At 36.1% G+C, this 21,172-nt stretch overlaps 1 protein-coding gene across 1 annotated transcript in view; it reads right to left on the reverse strand.

Moving 5' to 3' along the window:
- Positions 1–21,172, reverse strand: part of CEP126 (centrosomal protein 126) — a 145,295-nt gene that overhangs the window by 48,231 nt on the left and 75,892 nt on the right. The window contains exons 7-9 of the mRNA XM_024760348.1: positions 10,313–10,425; positions 7,348–7,423; positions 5,316–5,525 (exon numbers count right to left, since the gene is read on the reverse strand). Of these exons, the coding sequence (XP_024616116.1) occupies positions 5,316–5,525; positions 7,348–7,423; positions 10,313–10,425 (399 nt within the window). The remainder of the gene's footprint in view (positions 1–5,315; positions 5,526–7,347; positions 7,424–10,312; positions 10,426–21,172) is intronic.

Raw genomic sequence — 21,172 nt, forward strand, 5'->3', positions numbered from 1 at the left:
AGAAAAAAATTTTTTTAAAAGTAAAAAAAAAAAAAAAAAGTGCTTCCCTCATGGTGCTGTGGTTGAGAGCCTGCCTGCCAATGCAGGGGACACTGGTTCATGCCCTGGTCCAGGAAGATCCCACATGCTGCGGAGCGGCTGGGTCCGTGAGCCATGGCTGCTGAGCCTGCGCGTCCGGAGCCTGGGCTCCGCAAAGGAAGAGGCCACAACAGTGAGAGGCCTGCGTACTGCAAAAAAAAAACAAAAAACAAAGCGGGTGGACAGAACCCTAGGACAAATGGTGAAAGCAAAGCTATACAGACAAAATCTCACACAGAAGCATACACATACACACTCACAAAAAGAGGAAAAGGGGAAAAACCCATAAATCTTGCTGTCAAAGTTCACCTCCTCAATTTGGATTGATTCGTTGTCTATTCAGGTGTTCCACCGATGCAGGGTACATCAAGTTGTTTGTGGAGATTTAATCTGCTGCTCCTGAGGCTGCTGGGAGAAATTTCCTTTTCTCTTCTTTGTTCGCACAGCTCCCGGGGTTCAGCTTTGGGTGTGGCCCCACCTCTGCGTGTAGGTTGCCTTAGGGTGTGTGTTCTTCACCCAGACAGGACAGGGTTAAAGGAGCAGCTGATGTGGGGGCTCTGGCTCACTCAGGCTGGTTGACGGAAGGGTATGGAGTGCAGGGTGGCCCTGCGGTGGCAGAGGCCGGCATGACAATGCAACAGCCTGAGGCGCACTGTACGTCCTCCTGGGGAGGTTGTCCCTGGATAGCTGATTTGGTGGCTCTGGATCACTCAGGCCGGGGGGAGGGAGGGGTACGCATGCAGGGCGAGCCTGCGGCAGAGGACGGCGTGATGTCGCACCAGCCTGAGGCATGCCGTGCATTCTCCTGGGGAAGTTGTCCCTGGATCACAGGACCCTGGCAGTGGCGGGCTGCACAGGCTCCCCGGAAGGGAGGTGTGGATAGTGACCTGTGCTCGCACACAGGCTTCTTGTTGGCTGCAGCAGCAGCCTTAGCATCCAATGCCCTTCTCTGGGGTCCACACTGTTAGCTGCAGCTCGCGCCCATCTCTGGAGTGCCTTTAAGCAGTGCTCTTAATCCTCGCGCACCAGGAAACAAAGGGGGAAGAAAATGTCTTTTGCCTCTTCAGCAGGTCCAGACTTTTTCCTGGACTCCCTCCCTGCTAGCTGTGGTGCACTAACCCCTTCAGGCTGTGTTCACGCAGCCAACCCCAGTCCTCTCCCTGCGCTCAGACTGAAGCCCGAGCCTCATCAGCTCCCAGCCCCCTCCCACCCCAGCGGGTGAGAAGACAATCCTCTGGGGCTGAGTGCTGGTTGGCACCGACCCTCTGTGTGGGAATCTCTCCACTTTTTCCTCTGCACTCCTGTTGCTGCGCTCTCCTCCACGGCTCTGAAGCTTCCCCCCCTCCGCCACCCGCAGTCTCTGCCCGTGAAGGGACTTCCTAGTGTGTGGAAACCTTTCCTCCTTCACAGCTCCCTCCCACTGGTACAGGTCCCGTCCGTATTTTGTCTCTGTTTATTCTTTTTTCTTTTGCCCTACCTAGGTACGTGGGGAGTTTCTTGCCTTTTGGGAGGTCTGAGGTCTTCTGCCAGCGTTCAGTGGGTGTTCTGTAGGAGTTGTTCCACGTGTAGATGTATTTCTGATATATTTGTGGGGAGGAAGCTGATCTCCGCGTCTTACTCTTCCGCCATCTTCCCCCTCTCCCCCTGTAGGAGTTCTTTATATATTTTGGACAAAGGTCTTTTTCCTATGTATTATAGATATATTCTGTTATTTTGTGGTCTGTTTTCTCATTATTTTAATGATGTTTTGATATGAAGAAAAGTTTGTAATTTTAATATAGTTAAATTTATTATTTTTCTCCTCTACGGATTTTGATCCTTGTACTCTACTTAAGAAATCCTACCTTACCCTGAGGCTAGAAAATACTTTCTTATAGTATCTCCTAAAAGCTTTATATATTTTCTTTCACATTTAATCTTTAATCACCTTGTAACTGACTTTTATGTATGTTATTTGGTAGGGGTTCAATTTAATTTCTTTCTATTTGGTATCCAGTTGTTACAATAGGAAGTCTCAAAATGACCCCAGAAGTTCTTGGGGTCATAGTTACCTGGGACCCACAAACATGTTCTCACCTCATGTCAGAGGGGCTTTACCTATACCCAATCAGTAGCTCCTTCTCCCAGCAAAAAAGGCTGCAATTTCTCACTTTGGGTCACATATTTGTGAGACTGATTTATATTGTCCCACAGCTCTTAGATCCTCTGTTCTTGTATTTTCCCTCAATCTTTTTTTTTCTCTTGGTGTTTCAGTTTGGAAATTTTCTCTCACCTGTTCTCAAATTCATTGATTCTTTCCTCATCTCTGTTGAATCTGACAAGCCCATAGAATACATTATTCATTTCTGTTACAGTGTTCTTATTTTTCATATTTCTATTTGAGTCTTTTGTATGGGTTCCATCTGTCTGCTGAAATTCTGTATCTGTCCATTTTTGTAGACTCTTTCCCATGTTGTCCACGTTTTCCACTATAACCTTTTAACATATTAGTCATAGTTATTTAAAATTACCTATCTGATAGTTCCAACATCTGGGTCATCTCTGTGTCTCAATCTGTTAATTGCTTTGTCCCTTGACAGAGTTTTTTTCCTTACTTCTTTGTGTCTTGTAAGTTTTGATTGAATGTTGGACTTCTTGTTTAGAATAGTGGATACTGAGGTAAATAGTGTCTGTGCCTGGAAATGGGCATGTCTTTTCTGTTAGGCAATTGATGTGTGTATATATGTGTATGTGTGTGTGTATATGTGTCTCTGTGTGTGTCTGTGTGTAGTTGATCAACTTAGGAATTGAGCTAGGTTTGAGTTTTATTGTTGCTATGGTAACCTTCAGTACACCAATGGTTTCAAAATCCTCTAGTGTTATTTTGTGCTTCTGCAGGAGTCATGGAGGTTTTTTTCCTTCAATTTTCCTGCTCTACTTTCAGCTTTTGGCCTTCCTGTGTGTCTGCACAATATCACTAGATTCTCTCTATGCCCTTGCCTTTCTCCAGCTGATTTCTATTGCTTGTGTTTTGGTACTTGCTGGCCTTGTGGTCGGGGGGTAGGGAGATTTTTCTGTTGTCCTGGTCGAGGCTGTCTTAGACATGTCCTCTATTCCTTCTTAGTCATCCTGCTCCTCCTTCCCATGGCAGTCAACTTTGCCTTGTATCTTTGGCAGGTTTTGCACAAGACAATTTTGCGTCCCTCCTCCTATAGCAGGATACCTCTAATAATCTGGGCCCATGCCTCTTTCTTGCCCCTTCTCCAGAAGTAGAAGCTTACTTGTTTTACCTTTCCCCTACCCGGAGTAAGTCTTCATTTGTGCCCTGGGGGGCAATCAACGAAGTTTGCTGCCTCTGTCCCAGTACTTTATGACCTTTATTCTGTAGGAGAGAAGGTTCTGCATGGGGCTTCATACCATTCCTACAGTGGTGGCTGCTCCCCTTTTCCAAGCCTGCACCACTGAGAGAGGATTTCTCTGGTTTCTTGTTCTGCCCCCTCTTTTTCTCATGAACACACAGTGTAGGTTCATAAAGAAGAATCTGTGAGTGGTGTGAACAAGAAGAGTGTCTAGGCTCCTGAGGGTTTTATGTTCTCACAATAGTTCACATTTATCCTTGAGCAATTTGCTAAAAATATATGCATAATTCCTAATATCAACTTGTATGGAGCCTGGCATATTTTTTTCTCCCATATTCAGCCACAGTTGAGCCAATTGTCATGTCATGTCTCTCCTTGGAAGTTTCTGTCTTTCCTTGGATGTCAGGCTACTTGGTTGTGCTGGAACCTCAGCTCTCTAATGGGTTTAAGAAAATCTATACTTTTGTTGTTTATCTGCTTTTTCTTATTCTTAGTGTGTGATTGCTATATTCCAATTTTCTACATTTTAGGCAGAAGTGGAATATATACACACACACAGTAAATACACATTTATTTATATATATGCATTATCTATGAATACTGTATTTATGAAAATACACATATATTTTTACATTTATTATATCCATTTGTATACACCATCTTATAGTATAGTATTTGTATTTGTCCTTTTGTCCTATCTCTTCTATGATTATTTTTATCTCCTTTCTTGTGTTAACTTGGTTTGATTTGATTTTATTCTTTTGCATGTCACTTTCTTTCTCTAAGATTCTGGAATTTGTATACTCTATTTCTGACTCTTTAGTTGTGACCTTAGTAATTACCATAGACATGCTTCATTTATCAACATCTAAAGTTAACCTGTATCTTTACTCAATTCCTTAATAATACAAGAATCCTAGCACATTTTAACACCATTTATGTTCTCCAACTTATGTATTATTTTTGATAGGTATTTAAATTCTGTTTTCTCTTTGAACCACATACAACTTTTAAATTACATTTATTGTTTTATACAATGTTCAAATTTACCCTCTCAGACTGTCCATCTGAGATTACTTTTGGTTTGCTGAAGTACATTCTTTAGAATTTCCTTTAGTAAGAGACTGCTGTTGACAAAACCTCTTAAAGAGTTACATCCTACACAGACATACATGCAGAGAGGTGAAAAAAGCTTGCATGTCTTCTCCCCTCATCTGCTTAATATTGAACCTTAAGTTATGTAAGCTTTCTTTTTTTTTTTCTTTTTACTCCTCTCTCTGTTTCTCTGGCAGTGTAAGTCTGTATAAGACGTAGCTCTTTGGGAGGCCCAACTTTAGGGTGGGAGGATCTTCTACGAGGCTACTCATCTTAAGTAGGCCATGGATTTTGTCTTCTGTTCCCATTTTTCTGTGAGGCCATGAAAAGCAAAGCTCAATTTCACTCTATGGGTTAAATGTTCTCAAGAGAAAAGCTAGCAGCAGCACTCTCCTTATCATTCTAGGTTCTTATTTATATTTACTTCCTGGTCTTAAGAATTTCTTATATTCTTACCAGCTCATTTAAGATTTTTAAAGTACTTAATCCTGAATTTATGGTTGTTTTTGATGGATGGTCAGTAGAGATAGACTGTCACACTGCTGAAATGAAGTCTATTCAAACATTCCCAAAAGACTGTTAAGCCTGCCAATGAAGTTGGCATCAGCATAAATGAAATGAGTACAGTATACCCGAAATAGTATGGTATATTCAAATAAATTTTTGTTATATACTTGATTCAAGTAGGTGATAGTCTGGATACATTTTGTATTTTTATTTTCAATTTTTAAATTAAATTTTAAATTAAAATTGTTTAAGTGTAAAATTCAACATTTTTTACAAAAGGTGTTCTTCCATACTTACCGTGTAACCTTGCATTGAGATGATTAAGGGACTGTAGGATCTTTTGTTCTTCAGCTGATAGTGCACAGATGTTAAATTGCTGGGTTTTATTTAAAGTCAGATTTGATTTCTGTAGCTGCTTGCTATTCATGACAGTTAGAATTTCATCCTCAGGCACTGAAGCTTTCACTAGGTTTTCAGCCATCAAAAATTCAGAAGTACTGCCTGAAACTATAGAAACTTTACATTAACTATTCTTTGATCCCTTTTTGTCTTTGGGATTAGCCCTTATACATACTTAACTGACATATGTCTGTATGTATTCATTTCACAAACAGAAACCTAGTACATCTTCTGTTACTTTGCATTTTATTTACCAGGATCTTCTATAGCTACCATTTTCCCATCTCTAATTTAAAAAAAATACTCAAAATGATGGCAGTGAGGTAATAATTTCTAGAGTGTTACCTGAACTAAGGAAAAAAAATACATTATGTATATGTAGATTATTTCTGTTTTGCTTTTGTTATTCATTGGTAGTTCAAGGAGAAGGTGAAGTAGATTGTCTTTATAATAGCAGTTATGATGAGTTATAAATAAAAGTAAGAGAAAAGGAACTTATGGAAATTTTAGAAAATTAGATGATCAGCTGAACAGAATTGAAAGCCTAGAAACTGACCAAATTCAATAAAAGAACATATGATCAAAGAAGTATCAAAGACTTGAGAGAAGGGAAAGATGACTCAATAAATTAGTTTGTTGTTTATAAAATAATCAATTTGGAGTATCACTTCACATCATCTATTTAAACAAATTCCAAAGACATTAAAGAATTAAATTTAATGAATCAAACCATTAAAATAATCTAGAGGAAAAGAAACATTTCTAATTTTCTGCATTGGGAAATTTCTTTGAGTAATGGACAAATCACTAAGAAAAGACTAAAAACATGTTAATTTAAGGTCAGACTTCCCTAATAGATTTTAAATTCTGAAGGCCAAGACTTTTGTATGTTTTGTTAATTATTGTATATCCAAAATATTTAGTTGCAGGCAGGAGATTGGCTCTCAATAATTATTTATTGAATGAAAAAATGTAAAGTAAGACTTCTATATGTAAAAATAAAACATTAAGTGGAATAAACTACACATAGTAAAGTGTTAAAAACATTTGTAGCTAACATAAGGATCAGAATCCTTGATATTTAGAGTTCTCAGAAATGATTAAGAAAATACTAAAACTCCAGTATTTACAGGGAAAAATAATATGAAGAAATAATTCATCAAAATAAATATACAGGGCTTCCCTGGTGGCGCAGTGGTTGAGAGTCCGCCTGCTGATGCAGGGGACATGGGTTCGTGCCCTGGTCCAGGAAGATCCCACATGCTGCAGAGCAGCTGTGCCTGTGAGCCATGGCCGCTGAGCCTGCGTGTCCGGAGCTTGTGCTCTGCAATTGGAGAGGCCACAACAGTGAGAGGCCCGCGTACCGCAAAAAAACCAAAAACCAAACAAACAAAACAATTAAGCCTATTATTAATAAAAGATGTACAAATAAAAACTAATAATATATCATTTCTTTGTCTGTCTTATAAGTAAATAATAGAAGTGATTCTACCTCAAGTTGGCATACACCCCAGAAGAATTTTGAATGATAATACTTTGCAGGAAAATGCTATAGGAATATGTATAATAACCTCTAACAATGTTTATTTCGTTTGATCCAGTACTCATTTAATACAGAGTTTCATTCAACAAATATTAATTGGGTGCCAATTAATGCCAAGTACTGTAATTTTAATTCTGGGAATCTAAATATGGAAATAATTGAAAAGTCTGAAGAAACAATGTAGATAGATGTTCAGTACATTACTATTTAGAATAAATAAAAAAACTGGCAACAATCTAAATGTGCAGGGTGTGGAGAACTCAGGTCCCCAAATGGTCATTTAACAGTCATGTAATATGTAAGTACTTGGGAAAATATGTATAAGAACAACAAAAAAGAAATCATTGGGAACAAAGCTAAGAGGAAAATGTTTAAACTAAAACATACCTTCTTCAATATTAGAAGTAGCCCTTGTGGTTTGTTTTGGCTCACTTGAACTTAGTTGGACACTTTGTCCAAAATTCTATAAAAATAGAATATTGAATCAGAATATAATTCCATATTTAAAATTAATGATATATTGACTTACCAGACTTTTACTTGCTGTTTATATTTTCTGCTATTTCTGTTCATATAATATATATTTTCTTTTTTTTTGGAGCAGAAATCAAGAATTACGGGAATAAGACCTTTCTATGATGCCTAAAGATTAGAAAAATGTTTTATGTAGATTTTGGTAAATTTTTAGATTGCAATATTGTCTTGGACATTTGAAAGAAGGAAGTAAGTTGGGTGGCAATCAGAAGTGCTAACTAAAGGAAAGGTAAAAAAATTACCGTAAGGCTGGTTTATCCTTGTAAGGGTAAGTCACAATTATTGATAGTAGCCAAAAGCGTCTGATTATGGCTAATGCTAAGGACAGGTAAGTGTCTTAGGTGACAAAACTTAAAACAGAAATGGCTGCCTCGATGTTGCACAGTACTGGGAAATGAAAAATATCAGAGCACTGGCAATTAGCACTCCCATTCAATACTATGAGTGATACCAACTCTCCTTCCTTGGATATGGTCTACTTTGATTCTTTACCCCCATTCTGTTCCACTCTTAAGAACTGACTGTTTCTCTTAGATAAAATTGCCTGGCTATGACTATACCTAGCTTTTGTTCAGTCTAATTTGAAGAGTAACCGATGCAGGTTTCTTCAACAGCCCTGCTTTGATAGCTCTCATAGCCTCGCCTAAACTCCATTATAGACTTGAGACAACCTGGACTGAGACCCTGGCACAAAGTGGCAATTGTGCTTTATCTGTCTTTCACTAACCTCTTTTAGTTTCTCTCCATGTAGAAGTAGTGGCTGGGAAAAAATCCATTGTGATAAAATATATTTCCTAATACAAGGTGACAGGGCCGGTGCTACAGTAATTGAATGCTTGTTTAAGCTCTTGAGTAAAAACAAAATCAAACCCAACCCAAAACCAAATATCAAAACAAAACAAGGATGAAAAACAAATAAACTTCAAAACTTTGTTTTGATTCAGGAACACTGACCTATTTTAAAGCTAACAAGACTTTGGTAGATGTATAAGTGGTGTGTGAGTGGAAGATGTATATTATGTGAAAGTGGAAGTGAAGCTTCTGGAAAGAATATAAATGGACTCTAAAACAAGATAGAATGCAAAGGAGCAAGACACAGAAGAACAGAATAAGACACAGAAAAATAAAGATGAATTTAGAAAGGGCACTAATAATGGCATTTAAAATTTAATTTGTTCTATTTTTGTTATAACAACTACACATTACTTTTAAATTTAATGTACATTAATAAAAATAAAGAAAAAATAAAGACAAAATTTGTTCACTTTATAGATCTTGAGATGTTTGATGTGGAGAACACGGAAATTAAAAGGAAGGACTTAGGCATTATTCTATCTGTAATCAGGAAATTATGTTTGTAATTAAGTTTGTTATTAAACAGTAAAAATATATTGGTAATGAGACAATATTTATATAAATAAAAAACTAAATGACTTGTTTTGCTGATAAAATTAAATCACTGTTGATAATTCTTCATATAATAATCATCTATATAAAAATCAATAGTTTCTACAGTATGCAAATAATAGGACCCTCAACCTTTGACGTGGAGTATAAATTCCTCATAAAACACTCTATTTCCAGTTCTATTAAAAATCAGAAGTGGTATTTAAGGTAGAAACTTCAAGTGAAATGCTATTCACTTATCCATCTAGATTTTTTAATATTTGTAAATTTTAATTAATTATTTATTTATGGCTGCATTGGGTCTTCATTGTTTCATGCAGGCTTTCTCTAGTTGCATCGAGCCGGGGCTTCTCTTCATTGCAGTGAGTGGGCTTCTCATTGCAGTGGCTTCTCTTGCTGCACAGCATGGGATCTAGGTGTGGGGGCTTCAGTAGTTGCAGCACTCAGCCTCAGTAGTTGTGGCTCGCGGGCTCTAGAGTGCAGGCTCAGTAGTTGTGGCGCACGGGCTGAGTGGCTCTGTGGCATGTGGGATCTTCCCAGACCAGGGCTCGAACTCGTGTCCCCTGCATTGGCAGGCGGATTCTTAACCACTGCGCCACCAGGGAAGTCCCCAAGATTTTTTAATATTTTAAATTCAACCCTTGGATCATGCTAGACCTCTAGAAAATGTCATATTTAGGTCACATTTACTTAGCTCTTACAGAATTACATCCACTAATTTTTAAATCAACATTATTATGCTATGGACCTTTACTGAAGATCTCTATTTGAAACAGCACATGAAACTCCTTATTTATTTGTTGTTGACTGTTAATAGGGATATATCTATTATGAACTTCAAGGTTCCCTATAGAGGATTCTCAATGGAAAATGGCTTTTAATACAGTATACCTCATATGAAATCATTATTGATATCCCCTGATAACTACGCAACACCTTATTTTCCTTCTTGCCATGTCTTCCGGGAAGCTTAGATACCAATAGGATATTTAAACACATGGAACTATATTAGTCTTCATGATAAGCATACTTGCTTCCTGTTTCCATGGCTCTAATTTACTTTTCTTTTTTTTTTTTTTTTCATTTTTAACGTATATTTAAATAACTTTTGCGAATAACCTGTTTTTTCCCAGAGTTGAGTATAAATAATAACAAGTAAAATAGTGTGATTTCCTAAAGTTAGTTTAAAATATTCATTAGTAACTGATCATTTAGGCTAACTAGAATATAGTGTATTAGTGCAGTGCAGTAAGCCCCTAGCATAGAGTCTGCACTGCTTCACGATGGCTTTGGCTATATCATTTATGTTGTGGTGTACAGTTTACAGGAAAAGCACAATCCTGTAAGAATATTCTGTTTTCCAAGCAATTTTTCACTATTGAATAAAGATTTTTACTAACACTGTACTTACATTCATCTGCTCACTGTACTTCTGTCCTACAGATCCAGTGTTTTGTCTTTTTTGCTCTAAAAGGCTTCTGTGCTTATTTTCAACAATTTGTTTTCTTCTTGTAACAGTAGAATCTTAAACAAATGCCAGGACAATGTCAAAATTTACACAAGTTGAGTAGACAGTATATACCCACTGTAAACTTCCAAGTTACCTTCAAACATCACAGAAAACCCTGTTTCTTTCATTCAGTTGGCAAACTTCTGTTGAGCTTCTCTTTTATGTACTGTGCATGGCACAGTTACAATAAAGAATTGAACAAAATCTCTGTTTTTGAGGGGTTTATAGTTTAGAGCAGTGACCTCTAAAGGTGGTGGTAGAGCACCAGAATAAATCACTGCTGCACAGGAAGAACATATTAAAATTCCAGTTTAAATTTATTATCTAAAAATTAGAAATTTAAACTTTACTATGATAATATATGATTGACACTGGCACCTTTGTCAGTTTGCAAGGTAGATGGTCATACACTGCATACAGTAAACAAAGTTATCTTGGAGGAACAGTAGAGGTTCTAAGTGTATAAGGTTGGCAGTGTTATCATTCATTAGTGTTCTTTTGTGTCCTTCAATGCACTAAATTTTATGTGTGCCCTCGATTTATGGATAACTCGTAGTATCTGAATGAGTCCTCACAAAATGGAAAAGAGAATAAAAATGACGTTTGTAGGGCTTCCATTGTATGTGCAATGTTTTATTATTTAAGCTGAGTGGTGGGTACATGGATAATTATATTATTTCCTATGCTTTCTCTATGACTAACCAAAAACATAGTCTTGCAAAATCATAAAGATAATACTAATAATGCAAGCACAGGTAAATAAGAAAAAGACAGAGCTGACACACATCTTATTCTCATTACAAACTCTTTGCCACATAATAACAATGACAGTATAGTTATATTGTAACAAAGAATCACAAATTTAAAAATTAAAAAAAATAACAATAAACCTCACCCTAAATGCATTGTGTTCCCTAAGATATTATCTAAGGATGGTATATGGAACGAAGTCATCAAAATTGATAAGACATTTGAAACTAAGCATTCAGAAAATTACTTATAATACATGAGATTTTTTTGTATATTAATACATAAAATTATTTTTATAATTATCTTAAAATGTATGATTTATAAAATACAAAATTTAAAAATTATTTAAAAAGCTTGTACTTCATGTTTACCTCATTTAAAAAAATTTCTAATTCTGGCTAAGGTCCTTAATGTATGTATTAGTACAGTAATACTGTACTAATATATGGCATATACATTATATATATGCCATACATATATGTGTATATATACATATATGTACATATATGGCATATATATGATATTTGCTTTTAATAGTTTATTGTACCACTTTTAACAGTGGTACAATAAAAACTCTTGGAGTCCAGTGGTCCAGAAGAATGGATATAAATTTAAATGATTACAGTAAAGTGAATAACTTCTATGTGGAGCAATAAACAGAATTAAGCGAAAGCACAGAGGCTACAGTGTATTTGTAAGAATCAAGAAAGGCTTCACACTGAACCAGGAAGAATAGAAAATATGAACAAATCAGTCACAAGCATTGAAATTGAAACTGTGATTAAAAATCTTCCAACAAACAAAAGCCCAGGACCAGGTGGCTTCAGAGGCAAATTCTATAAAGCATTTAGAGAAGAGCTAACACCTATCCTTCTCAAACTCTTCCAAAATATAGTAGAGGGAGGAACACTCCCAAACTCATTCTATGAGGCCACCATCACCCTGATACCAAAACCAGACAAAGATGTCACAAAGAAAGAATACTACAGGCCAATATCACTGATGAACATAGATGCAAAAATCCTCAACAAAATACTAGCAAACAGAATCCAACAGCACATTAAGAGGATCATACAGCATGATCAAGTGGGGTTTATCCAAGGAATGCAAGGATTCTTCAATATACGCAAATCAATCAGTGTGATACACCATATTAACAAATTGAAGGAGAAGAACCATATGATAACCTCAATCGATGCAGAGAAAGCTTTTGACAAAATTCAACACCCATTTACGATAAAAACCCTGCAGAAAGTAGGCATAGAGGGAACTTTCCTCAACATAATAAAGGCCATATATGACAAACCCACAGCCAACATCGCCCTCCATGGTGAAACACTGAAAGCATTTCCACTAAGATTAGGAACAAGACAAGGTTGTGCTCTCTCACCACTCTTATTCAACATAGTTTTGGAAGTTTTAGCTACAGCAATCAAAGAAAAAAAGAAATAAAAGGAATCCAAATTGGAAAAGAAGAAGTAAAGCTGTCACTGTTTGCAAATGACATGATACTATACATAGAGAATCCTAAAGATGCTACCAGAAAACTACTAGAGCTAATCAATGAATTTGGTAAAGTAGCAGGATACAAAATTAATGCACAGAAATCTCTGGCATTCCTATACACTAATGATGAAAAATCTGAAAGTGAAATCAAGAAAACACTCCCATTTACCATTGCAACAAAAAGAATAAAATATCTAGGAATAAACCTACCTAAGGAGACAAAAAACCTGTATGCAGAAAACTATGACACTAATGAAAATAATTAAAGATGATACAAAAGATGGAGAGATATACCATGTTCTTGGATTGGAAGAATCAACATTGTGAAAATGACTCTACTACCCAAAACAATCTACAGATTTAATGCAATCTATCAAACTACCACTGGCATTCTTCACAGAATTGAACAAAAAATTTCACAATATGTATGGAGACACAAAAGACCCCAAATAGCCAAAGCAATCTTGAGAACAAAAAATGGAGCTGGAGGAATCAGGCTCCCTGACTTCAGACTATACTACAAAGCTACAGTAATCAAGACAGTATGGTACTGGCACAAAAACAGAAATATAGATCAATGGAACAGGATAGAAAGCCCAGAGATAAACCCACACACATATGGTCCCCTTATCTTTGATAAAGGAGACAAGAATATAAGTGGGGAAAAGACAGACTCATCAATAAGTGGTGCTGGGAAAACTGGACAGGTACATGTAAAAGTATGAGATTAGATCACTCCCTAACACCATACACAAAAATAAGCTCAAAATGGATTAAAGACCTAAATGTGAGGCCAGACTATAAAACTCTTAGAGGAAAATATAGGCAGAACACTCTATGACATAAATGACAGCAAGATCCTTTTTGACCCACCTCCTAGAGAAATGGAAATAAAAACAAAAATAAACAAATGGGACCTAATGAAACTTCAAAGTTTTTGCACAGCAAAGGAAACCATAAACAAGACCAAAAGACAACCCTCAGAATGGGAGAAAATATTTGCAAATGAAGCAACTGACAAAGGATTAATCTCCAAAATTTACAAGCAGCTCATGCAGCTCAATAACAAAAAAACAAACAATCCAGTCCAAACATGGGCAGAAGACCTAAATAGACATTTCTCCAAATAAGATATACAGATTGCCAACAAACATATGAAAGAATGCTCAACATCATCAATCATTAGAGAAATGCAAATCAAAACTACAATGAGATATCATCTCACACTGGTCAGAATGGCCATCATCAAAAAATCCAGAAACAATAAATGCTGGAGAGGGTGTGGAGAAAAGGGAACCCTCTTGAATTGTTGGTGGGAATGTAAATTGATAGAGCCACTATGGAGAACAGTATGGAGGTTCCTTAAAATACTAAAAATATAACTATCATATGGCCCAGCAATCCCACTGCTGGGCATATACCCTGAGAAAACCATAATTGAAAAAGAGTCATGTACCAAAATGTTCATTGCAACTCTATTTACAGTAGCCAGGACATGGAAGCAACCTAAGTGCCCATCAACAGATGAATGGATAAAGAAGATGTGGCACATATATACAATGGAATATTACTCAGCCATAAAAAGAAACGAAATGGAGCTATTTGTAGTGAGGTGGATGGACTTAGAGTCTGTCATAGAGAGTGAAGTAAGTCAGCAAGAGAAAAACAAATACCGTATGCTAACACATATATATGGAATCTAAGAAAAAAAAAAAGTCATGAAGAACCTAGGGGCAAGAAGGGAATAAAGATACAGACCTAATAGAGAATGGACTTGAGGGTATGGGGAGGGGGAAGGGTAAGCTGTGACAAAGCGAGAGAGTGGCATCGACATATATACACTACCAAATGTAAAATAGATAGCTAGTGGGAAGCAGCCGCATACCACAGGGAGATCAGCTCGGTGCTTTGTCACCACCTAGAGGGGTGGGATAGGGAGGATGGGAGAGAGGGAGATGCAAGAGGGAAGAGATATGGGAACATATGTATATGTATAACTGATTCAGTTTGTTATAAAGCAGAAACTAACACACCATTGTAAAGCAATTATACTCCAATAAAGATGTTAAAAAAAAAAAAAGGCTTCATAGAGGTACGTTTAAGCTTGGTCTTAAAGGAGTAATAGGTCCCAAATAAAAAGATCTTTGAGTCAAAAGGAACACTATTTTCTAAAGCACAAAGTAACAGTGACACATAGTTTAAGATTCTTGGGGCTGAAATGTGGAAAATTCAGTTAGTCTGGGACATAGAATATGAATATGCATGTAAGGACACAAATGTCTTGGGAATTACATGGGAGTGTGTATATGTACTTTTGTGATGTGAGTTCAGGTAGGAAAAAATGATACAAATATTTTTAGCCCTGAAATTAAGTACTGAAAGAACATGGGTACTGTATCTAATTTATGTTACCATAGCTAATATACATGTATATTTTCTCTACATAACTATACATATATAGCTATACACATACACTATAATTAAATATTTATGTCTATATAACAACAAAGACACAAAAGCTTCCAACTTTCAAGAAAGTTGGCTAGTAATTGAACACCTGACCTTTTAGAATAAGGAATAATAACATAATTCTAGCTAATGTGTTGAGCACTTGTAATTGCCCAGGCATTGTTCTAAACTGTAGGCACTATTATCATCACTATATTTACAGATAAAGAAATTAAGGCACAGGAGACGGTAAGTAACTTGCCCAAGGGCAAAGAGCCAGTAAAGAGCAAAGCTGGGATTTAGCTCCAAACAGTCTTTAAAATCTAAAATTCTAGCTCTTACCCTCTATGTTAGTAACTTTCATTCTGATTTGACTGTGTCTCATAGAAAGATATTTTGCATTGTGAATTAGGATGTATACATAGTTTTGTGAAACATACTTTTACATAATGCCCCCTGGTAGTTTCTATTCTAGAACATTCTACAATTATATTTCATTAAAAAATCCTGGTCACTACTCATTAAATCAATTTTATAATCCGCTAATGAATCATGACCAGTAGTTTAAAAAGTACTGTATTATGTTTATTCTCACCTATATGGGAATGCTAAATATGTTAAATGATAGATACGCTAAATGTTATAGTTTATAGTGAGATCATTTGGGCAGTATAAAGTTTTTATACTGTTTTGTATGCTTGGAACTGTCTTCCCCTAAACCTTATAAAGTCTCTATCTTTCTATTTTTGAACAGCTTTAAAAATATATTAAATAAATGAAAATTAACTTGGCCACATGAGTGCTGTATCAATAATTTTTTCCTTCCTTTAGCCCTGTTCATAAATCTTCTGGAGGCAAGATCTACCAATACTTTTGTACTTTCTTTATTTGTAGCATAATTGTTTTTGGTTGTTCTTTGTGTAGATGTTCAGTTTTGTGGATTATAGACTGATCCCAGGAACAGATGAAGGGGAAGAACCTACAACCAAGATTACTCTACCAGCAAGAATCTCAGTCAGATTTGATAGAAAAATGAAAAGCTTTACAGACAAGCAAAAGCTAAGATAATTAATATAATAGCTGACAACCTTGGTATTTTTGCAAAAATAATATAGCTTGTAATGGCATCTCTGGCCAAATTTCTAGTCTCAATGAAAATTCTAAATATGGTAGTTTTACTACCAAAACTCAAAATAATGCTACTAATCTTTAGTAAAGTATTACATTTTTTTTTTTTTTTTGGTGGTACGCAGGCCTCTCACTGTTGTGGCCTCTCCCGTTGTGGAGCATAGGCTCCGGACGCGCAGGCTCAGCGGCCATGGCTCACGGGCCCAGCCACTCCACGGCATGTGGGATCTTCCCAGACCGGGGCACGGACCCGTGTCCCCTGCATTGGCAGGCGGACTCTCAACCACTGTGCCACCAGGGAAGCCCCAAGTATTACATATTTTAAAATTTGCAATATTCTTAATTATAAACGAGGGAAAAATCTGGAGACATTCACGGAATTATATATTCAGATGAGATCTTAGACATTAACTAGTTCAACCACTTACTCATAGATCTAAATCACTCAGAGGTGAACTTGAATGCTTAGTGATGGGGAGCCATTACCCCATGTGGTGCCCTCCTCAGTTTTTGGTGGTTTAAGCTCAAACCCTTACTTATGCTGAGCTGAAAACATCCTTGCACTTTTTACCACTTCATCTTTTTCTGTTTTCTCCTTCTTTTACATAATAAACCTTCAAACATTTGTACAGAGCTATCATGTCTCTTAGGCTTGAGCTCCTTTAATTGGTCATCAGACCGAACCCCTCCTTCCAGAGTCATGGCTCACCCCAATTTTTTATATGCAGCCCTTAAAATATATAGCCTAAAATAATGTAGAGTATAACAGTACTTCCAAAGATCTGGTTATTATAGCCTAAAATTATATTAAGTTTTTAACAGATATAGTAAACTTTTTTTTTTTTTTGGTTTAGTTTTGTGTGAATTTTTTCTTTTTTTTTAAAGAACAGTTGTCAAGATGGATATCTTTCTTCTTCTGTAAAATTAAAAGAAAAAAAAAACCCCAACTAAATAGATACAAGCAAAATGCCAAATGCAAAAAAAAAAACCACATTAAAATGTGTGAGTTTTGGGCTTCCCTGGTGGTGCAGTGGTTGAGAGTCCGCCTGCCGATGCAGGGGACATGGGTTCGGGCCCCGGTCTGGGAAGATCCTACATGCCGCGGAGTGGCTGGGCCCGTGGTCCATGGTCGCTGAGCCTGTGCGTCCGGAGCCTGTGCTCCACAACGGGAGAGACCATAGCAGTAAGAGGCCCGCGTACCACCAAAAAAAAAAAAAAAAAAATGTGTGAGTTTTATTCACCAAGAAGAGAGAAACTACAAATCACGAATTGGCAGAAAATATATGCAACACATATAACTGACGCAGAATCCTAGAGTATACAAGGAACTTATATCAATAAGGGAAACACCTTCCCGCCCCAGAATCCAAGAGCAGACATTTCACAAAAGAGGTAATGCAAATAGTGCATAAACATATGAAAAATGCTCAGTTCATTAGTAACCAGGGCAATGCAAATCGTTATAATTAGACACCATTTCTCACCCATATGATTGAAAACATTAAAAAGTCTGATTATCGGAGTTTTGGTGAGCATGTAGTAAATGGGACTTTCATATATTGCTCTGGAAAATAATTTGGCATTACCTATTGAAATACACTTAACCTACTTAAAAATACACATACTCTATGACCCAGCAACATGTTTATCAGTAGATATGCAAAACTGTTCCCAGAAGCATTATTCATAAAAGCAAGAAACTGAAAGCAACCCAATGTCCAGTAATAGGAGAATGAAAAATTTTTGTAGAATACAGCAATTTTAATGAAATGTAATACAAAAATGAATACAAATGAAGTACAACTAAACTAAAACAAAACTATTGAGTATTTTTCCAAAAAACAAATCTATTGAGAAAAGCAAATCATAGAGGTATATAGATGAAATGGCTCATTTATATGAGTTACAAAACTAGGCAAAACTAAACAATATATTGTTTGAGATACATTTACACATAGTAAAATTATAAAGAAAAGCATAGAATAATTAACACAATTCTATATAGTGTCATTTTGTAAGATAGGAGGGGGATGCAATTAAGGAGAGGCATGTGAGATTTCAACAATACTAGTGATTTTCTATTTCTGAAACTGGGCATTGGGCACAGGGTTCTTTTATTATTAGTCTTTAACTTGTTCTTGTACATTATGTACATTATTTGTATGTAAGACATATTTCTCAATTGAGAAACTTTAAAAAGTATATTGAGTGCAAATACATGACTATAGTTATCTCTGCTAAACCAAACTTTATTAGTTTTTGCTCATCATTTCAGTTAGTAAAGATGATTTCAAATCTTCATGCCATTCTTCATTTTATTAATGACTTCCTTTGTTACTCTGTACTTTCCACAAACTGTATAGATGAATGTACTATTTTTTAAAATGTGTATCACTGAAAAATCTAGTTATTCAGCGTTTTAAAAATTAAATTAATTTATATTCTCCAGCTTTATTGAAATATTGACAATACAACATATTTTGTTTACAAGTTATATAATGTGATTATTAGATACATATATATATTTCAAAATAATCACCACAATAAGGTTATCTCCATCTCCTCACAGAGAGAGTTTTTTTTTTTTTTTAAAACAAGCATAATAGCTAAGTAATTATGAGAACAGATGCTAGAAAAAGAATGCCTGCATTTTAGTCCCGGCTCTGCCATTTATACTAGTTATGTGACTTACACAAGTTATTAGCCCTCTCACTGTTTCAGTTTCCTCATTTATGAAATGGGTGTAATATTATTTACTCACAGAGTTATTGAGAGAATTAAATTTGTTTCCATATGTAAAGTGCTCAGAATAGTGATTGGCACACAGTAGATGCTATCTAATTTTTACCTAAAATAATTTGCTTCAGTGTCTCTGATTACATTTCTGATTCCATGAAAACTAGATTTATTCTAAGGTAAGAACACTGGAGCTGCAATACAAAATCCTGGCTTTGTTTTGAACTACCTGTGTCATCTTGAGCTATATAATCTCACTGTTATGTATGTCAATTTCCTCATCCATAAAATATGGGAGTTAAGCTCAATTGTATCTTTGATCTTTTCTAGCAATCAAATTTTTGATTCCTTGAAGGTATTTTTAATACTTCCTAGAAAAGAAAAAAAATACATTCTTTCTGAAATCAGGTTTCGAAGTATTTGATATGCCAACATCATTTGGCTTTTTAAAAAAGTGAAGTATAACCACCTATAGAAACATGAGCAAATTATAAGTATACAGGTTATGTAGACACACCCAGATTGCACAGACACCCACTGAAAAAGCTTTCCTTATAACCTGTTACCATATACCCCCATCCATAGTTGTACCTATTCTTCAACCTGATAGAAATGAAATATAATATGCATTTTAATGACTGGCTTCTTTTGCACAATATCATGGTGATTCATCCATGTTACTGTTTCTTAGCAGTGGCCGATTCATTTTTTATTAAGGTATTTCTCTGAATGAATAAATTTCACTTTATATATTGTAGTGTTGAAGAACATTTGAGATCATTCTAGATTATGGCTATAAAGCTACTAAAGTTTTAGAACTTTAGAAAGTTCTTGTACATGTCTTCTGTTTTACATATGAATGAATTTCTGACACACACACACACACACACACATCTCTTGGTCTGGAATTGCCAGGTCAAAGGATATGCATATATTCAAATTTAGTAGACGTTGAGTTTCCAGGTGTTACACATCTTTGTTAATACTTAGTATTGTATTTTAAAAATTTTAGCCATTCTGATAACGTGTGTGTAGTTGTATCTAATTGTTTTAATGTGAATTTTTCTGAGGACTGAAGATGAGATCTTTCCATGTTTATTGACCATTTGGCTATCCTCCTTTATGAGAAGCTAATTCAAATATTTTGCCTTTAAAATAAATCGGTGTGATGGTCTTTTTGATGTGTCATCTGTCTACTGTCCCCAGTTATTCAATCAAACACTAATGTGTTGCTGTGAAGGTATTTTGTAGATGTTATTAAAGTCTATAATCAGTTTGCTTTAAGTAAAGGGGATTATCCTAGATAATCTTAGTGTACCTGAGTCAATCAATTCAAAGGCCTCAGAAGCAAGCTTTCTTGAGAGAATACAAAATTCTGCCTGTGAATGGCAACGTTTGTCTGTTCCTATGAGTTCCTGCCTTTCCTCCTGGCCTGCCCTAAAAATTTCAGACTTGCCTAGATACCCTCCTCCCCCGACTCCACACACATTTATGTAAGCCAACCTATTGAACTAAATCTTAATATATCTTACTGGTTCTGTTTCTCTGGTTCAAACCTGACAGATGTAATTAGGTTGTCTTTTTCTTATTGATTGTAGGAGTTCTTTATAGATTCTGGATATGAGCTCTTTGTTGGTATTATGCATTATAACTATCTTCTTTCACTCTACAGTTTGCTTTTTTAATATCTTAATGGTGTTTTGGATGAAAAGTTTCAATCTTCTCCTTAATGGTTAGTGCTTTTATGTCTGTGTAAAAAATCCCTGCCCATCCCAAAGTCATATGCATATTCCCTATGTTATCTTCTAGAAGCATTTCTTTTTCACTTTCCATATTCATATATACAGTTCACTTGGAATTGATTTTTGTGTATGGTGTGAGGTAAGGGTCATTTTACTAATTCCATATAATCATTCAATTGACTCAGCACCATTTAATAAAAAGACAAATATTGGGCTTCCCTGGTGGCGCAGTGGTTGAGAGTCCACCTGCCGTTGCAGGGGACACGGGTTCGTGACCCGGTCCAGGAAGATCCCACATGCCGTGCAGTGGCTAGGCCTGTGAGCCATGGCCGCTGAGCCTGCGCGTCCGGAGCCTGTGCTCCGCAACGGGAGAGGCCACAACAGTGAGAAGCCCGTGTACTGCAAAAAAAAAAAAAAAAAAGAAAAAATTTTTTTTCTTTTTTTTTTTTAT

Source organism: Neophocaena asiaeorientalis, unplaced genomic scaffold (assembly GCF_003031525.2).
Source record: "Neophocaena asiaeorientalis asiaeorientalis breed wild unplaced genomic scaffold, Neophocaena_asiaeorientalis_V1.1 scaffold601, whole genome shotgun sequence".
Classification (NCBI taxonomy): Eukaryota; Metazoa; Chordata; class Mammalia; order Artiodactyla; family Phocoenidae; genus Neophocaena; species Neophocaena asiaeorientalis.